A 4,945-nucleotide genomic window follows, 5' to 3' on the forward strand; every position below is an offset into this window, starting at 1 on the left:
ATATATATATATATATATATATATATATATATATATATATATATATAATATAAACCTGCCACGAAAAGGCAAATGTGGACAATAGTGTATCTGGCCATGTCTGTGTGTTGGCAACGTTTCTCATGAGCGACTGAACGAATTTGAATGAAATCTGAAAAAAAAAAAAAACCCATAAAAAATGTACAACTGATCAGCTTTTGGTCAGCCCAATTCAAAGTGACTGCCACAATCAGCTGATAGATGTTGATTGAAGTTTTTATGTGGTAGTCACTGAGACTGATCCTTACGACACACATTGATAGCAGTCTCTGTCTGTTAGTAAAATATCTCCTGAACAACTGGATGGATTTTAATGAAACCTTCAGGTAATAATCATTGGATGTTCCTCTACAACTCGTCAACTTCTGGAACCTGATTCAAGATGTCATCCACAGCCAAATGAACTTAGAATAATGGTGTAATTCAGTCGATTTTGCAGATACTGAGCTAGTATTGGTGTGGTGGTAGTTGAGGGTCGTTCCCATCATGTTTGTTCTCACCTGTGGGAGCAGCCGTGGAGCTCCGTGAGCCGCTTGTGTCCTGCTTTTGCGTGAAGAGCATCTACATTCTGCGTGAGCAGCCAGTGCAGCTTCCCTCCGTCCTCCCAGCGCCGCAGCACCGCGTGGCCACGGTTCGGCCGGTGGGAGGAAAACTGCGGCCACCCGACAAAGTTCCTGGCCCAGTACCGCTGGCGGGACTTCGCACTGCGGATGAACTCCGAGTGCTGCATGGGTCGTCTGTCGGTGCGGGCGTAGAGCCCGACCCCCTCCGAGCGGTAGTCAGGGATGCCAGACTCGGTGGAGAAACCCGCTCCGGTGATGACGAACAGTCGCCGGGCCCGAGTCACAAAGTCCTGCAGCAGCTCCAGAGACGAGGCGTCCGTAGAACTGCAGGCAGGGACGAAGCTCAGCTTCCCCGCAGGGACTGAGGAGGCTGCCCTGACAGGAGGAGGGACGGCCCGCCACGGCAGTCTCATCTACAACAGGACAAACAAGTTAGAACTGACAAGTAACACGAAAACACACGGAGGCGGAAGTTGTACGTTTTAATTCAATTATTTAACTTCTATCTAGTTTTACATGTAGTTCTTTGGCAGCATTCACTTATTAAATCATTACCTTCTTTAAGACTACCGCAATATAAATTTAGTTTAGGTTATAAATATTTGTTAAAAACTACGAAGGGCTGTTAGCTAACATGTTAAAGCTACTGCGATAACTTAAGACTCAGAAAACAGGAAATACCAATTTTAACGTAACACCAAACACTACCGTGTGGATCTCTGGGAGCTGGAGTCATCTGAAAATATTCATCTGAAAATACTGTACTGCATTTGTCAAGACCCTTGAAACTCTTACTGTAAAAGTGCGTGGGGGGATAATTAGAGCCCTATAAAGAGAGAGTTGTGACACTCTTTGAACTCGCCGATACGCGGTCACGTGATTCATGCAGCTCTCAATAGTTCCAAACAGCTCATCGCTGTCAGTCAGTTTGAGCGGCTGCTGGCGCAACATAACACAAACATCGACTTTTCTTACTTTACCTGACGTCTTTCAGTAATTACTGAGCAGTAACGAACAAAATTATTGATTATTTCACAGACTATGCATTTTATCAAAGCATTTTTAGAAGCGGCTGATACATTTATCATCAAATTTTAAAGTGAAACAAGATTTTATCATTAAATTTTAGAAGGAAACGAGACTGCAAATACATATTTATATAGGGCTCTGGGGATAATAAGCCCTTCACTACGGTGTTTTATGAACATTATGAATAGTTTTATGAACTGTTTTATGAACGATTTGAAGTCACACTATTCTTCGTTAAGTAGATAAAAAACTGGAAAACTGCTAGAATCATCTCACAACAGATATAAAAACATTGTTTTAAGTTTCTCATATAGCCTTGCTCCTTTGTGTGTGTGTTTTTATTTTTATTTTATTTCTTATTTAATTTTTTTCTTTAAATTATGTTGTAAAAAAAACAAAACTATTTTTTAAAATGTAGTTATGACACCTTTCATAAGAGTTTGTATTTGTATCTTGTTGTACCGTTAGTATATCTTGATGCATGCTCAATAATCCAGGTAGAAAAATCCAAAAAAGTTCAATCTGGTCCTCTGGACATTCAAAAAAAAAAAAGCAAAACAAAGCAAAAAAAATTCTAGAAACGTTTCGTCTCTCATCCGAGAGACTTCCTCAGTCTGAGGTGCTGTTTTCAGCTCAGTCTCTTAAATAGCACCTTCTTAGAGTGGATCAACCAGTTTTGCTGCTGACATCCAAAACCAGCTGATCACATGCTCAAGAAGGACCATCAGCCTAACAATGGGTCATTAGCACACTGATGGCTGTTTACTACTCACAGAGGGCTGAGTGATACTAGCAATCACAGCATTGTAAGAGGGGAACAGTTGAACCCGGAGGCCTCCACCCCTGTTTAATGATGGACTATTTCTTTTCACAAAGATGGCCTCCTTTACTCCTCTCGTTCCTCTCTGTCCAGGATGTGAACATCTTCATCCTTGAAAGAGTGACCGCTGGCCTGGAGATGAGTGTAGACCGCAGAGTCCTGGCCTGATGATGTTGATCTTCTGTGCTGGGCCATCCTTTTGGCCAGTGGCTGTTTAGTTTCCCTGATGTACGACTGATCACAGCCCTCCTGACACTGAACAGCATACACAACATTACTCTGTTTGTGCCGGGGGACTGGATCTTTGGGATGAACCAGTCTTTGCCGTAATGTATTTTGGGGTTTAAAAGCCACTGGGATGTTATGTTTAGAAAATAAACGTCTCAGTTTCTCTGATACCCCCTCAACATACGGAATGACCACTGGTCTGGGTCTGGGTTCCTCCTTTTCACCTGATGGCTGACTGGAGTCCTGTTATACCGTTAGTATAGTTCCAAAAAAAAAAAAAAAAAAAACCTCCTACTGTAAAACTGGATATTACTATGGTATTAGAAAAGTCCTCACACCACACTGTAAGTGTCCTAAAGGGTGAAATTAAGTAACTTTTTGTTCACCATTTCTCTAACCATTGCCATTTTTTGTCAGTGACTGTTTTTAAACTAAAAGTTTAAAAACATGCTCCTATAAAGTGTTGGGTTACTTTTACCCAAAACATTTCATGTTAAAAGCCTTACTTAATTAAGGAAGCAAGATCAATAAAGTTAGCTGAAAAGGTGCCAAGTTAAAATTAATGTTTGCTTTGAAGGTGCACAGGATCCAGGATGTAGGATTTAGCATAAAAATTATGTAATGAACAATTTCCTCAAATAAGTACACAAAGAAATACTTAGTTGCTGACACCATTGCCATAACACATAATATAGATGCATAGTATCTTGTCATTTGTTTCTAAAGAGGTGAGTATCTGTAAATTGCAAGTAACATAAAAACATTGCATAGACATTTGTCTTTAGGCTTTTCACAGTTTACTTCATGTCTTGTACCTTTGAAGAACACAAATGTTATACGTCAGGTGAAACAGAAGCTACAGCTTCATTCAGTTCAGTCTTTTCATGACGGCAGCGTCTTCAGTCAGCCACAGAAACAACTCGTCTGGACGACAAGCTGATTAACCAAGAAGCACTGAGGGACTGAATTGTTTTCTTCCTTTAGAATATGCTGCACACGTCTTTGTTACAAAACTCCAAAATATCTGTCGTGAGGAAAATTAATACGATGTTAGAAATCCAATGTGCACAACAATCATCTGGCACGTCCCAAATGTGATCCTACCAGAGAACGTGCAATTGAAGACGGTTTCCAAATGAGCGTGAAACTCTTCTCCCAGGATGGAGCGGTAGTCCATGTGGCTCGTGTGAACAAAACACTGTGTTGCATCTTTAAACAGCAGGTCACTTTCTCCATACTGACGGGACTCAAAGAGCCTGAACTCTGTGTTTGGGTTGGTTGCCAGTGTCTCCTAAGTCATAAAAAAATAAACATGTTTGAGAAATTTAAAGAACATAAATGTAAAAACAGTTCAGCTGTATTAAATTATGCTACAAAAGTCTTAAATGGTTGAAAATTAATTTCATGTCTGAACAATAAATGCATAGTTTTTTTTTTTGGGGGGGGGAATCAACAGCTTCATTAGAATATTTTAATAATTTTTGAATACATTTAATAATTTTAAAAAATAACATAAATCACACATTTTGTACCAGTACAATTTATGCTAGAAAAGGTAAACTAACAAACCAACAAATTATATTTTTTAAATATGTTAATATGTGGTTGCAGTACTATATTGGACATGTCAAGAGGAGGGACAGTGGGTATATTGGTAGAAGGATGTTAGAAATGCAGCTGCCAGGAAAAAGACAAAGAGGAAGGCCAAAGAGGAGATATATGTAGACAGTTAGAGAGGACATGAAGGTAGTTGGAGTGAGGACAGAGAATGCAGAGGACAGAGTGAGGTGGAGGAGGATGATTCGCTGTGGCGACCCCTGACGAGGGAAAAGCCGAAAGAAGAAGAAGAAGAAGAAGTAGTGGTTGCAGTACTGTACATAATACAGCCCAGTATACCTGGAACTTAACTTTTACTAACTGGGTATGTACGGTACTTGGTACAGGTACTGTATTTACAAGTATATACAGGGGGACAGGCGACGTCAGCAGCAGCCCCGCTGCTCATTCCCTCCCGGAGAGTGTAGTGTTGGAACGTGAGAGGCCGAGCGGATGCTCACCCCTCCCGGGCCTTTCCGCATCAGCGACCACACCGCTCCCAGCCGTCGGTGCCCTCCTTTCGGAGCTGCCCGGCATAATCCAGGAGGCGGCTGACACGAAGGGACTTTCCGTCCCTCTCCTCCCCCCGCCCAGATCGGATGATCTAGCGGGAAGGTTTGGCTCCACCCTGGCTCGCCTCCCTGACCCCATCTGGCCTCGTTTCCCAGCA

General features: G+C 41.6%; 1 protein-coding gene across 1 annotated transcript in view; it reads right to left on the bottom strand.

Moving 5' to 3' along the window:
- The window catches only part of sirt4 (sirtuin 4), a 2,076-nt gene extending 1,061 nt beyond the window's left edge, over positions 1-1,015 (bottom strand). Inside the window, exon 1 of the mRNA XM_037679334.1 lies at positions 540-1,015. Within this exon, the coding sequence (XP_037535262.1) occupies positions 540-1,015 (476 nt within the window). The remainder of the gene's footprint in view (positions 1-539) is intronic.
- Between the last annotated feature and the right edge of the window lie 3,930 nt (positions 1,016-4,945).

This window comes from Nematolebias whitei, chromosome 7, assembly GCF_014905685.2.
Source record: "Nematolebias whitei isolate Nwh7 chromosome 7, NemWhi1, whole genome shotgun sequence".
NCBI lineage: Eukaryota > Metazoa > Chordata > Actinopteri > Cyprinodontiformes > Rivulidae > Nematolebias > Nematolebias whitei.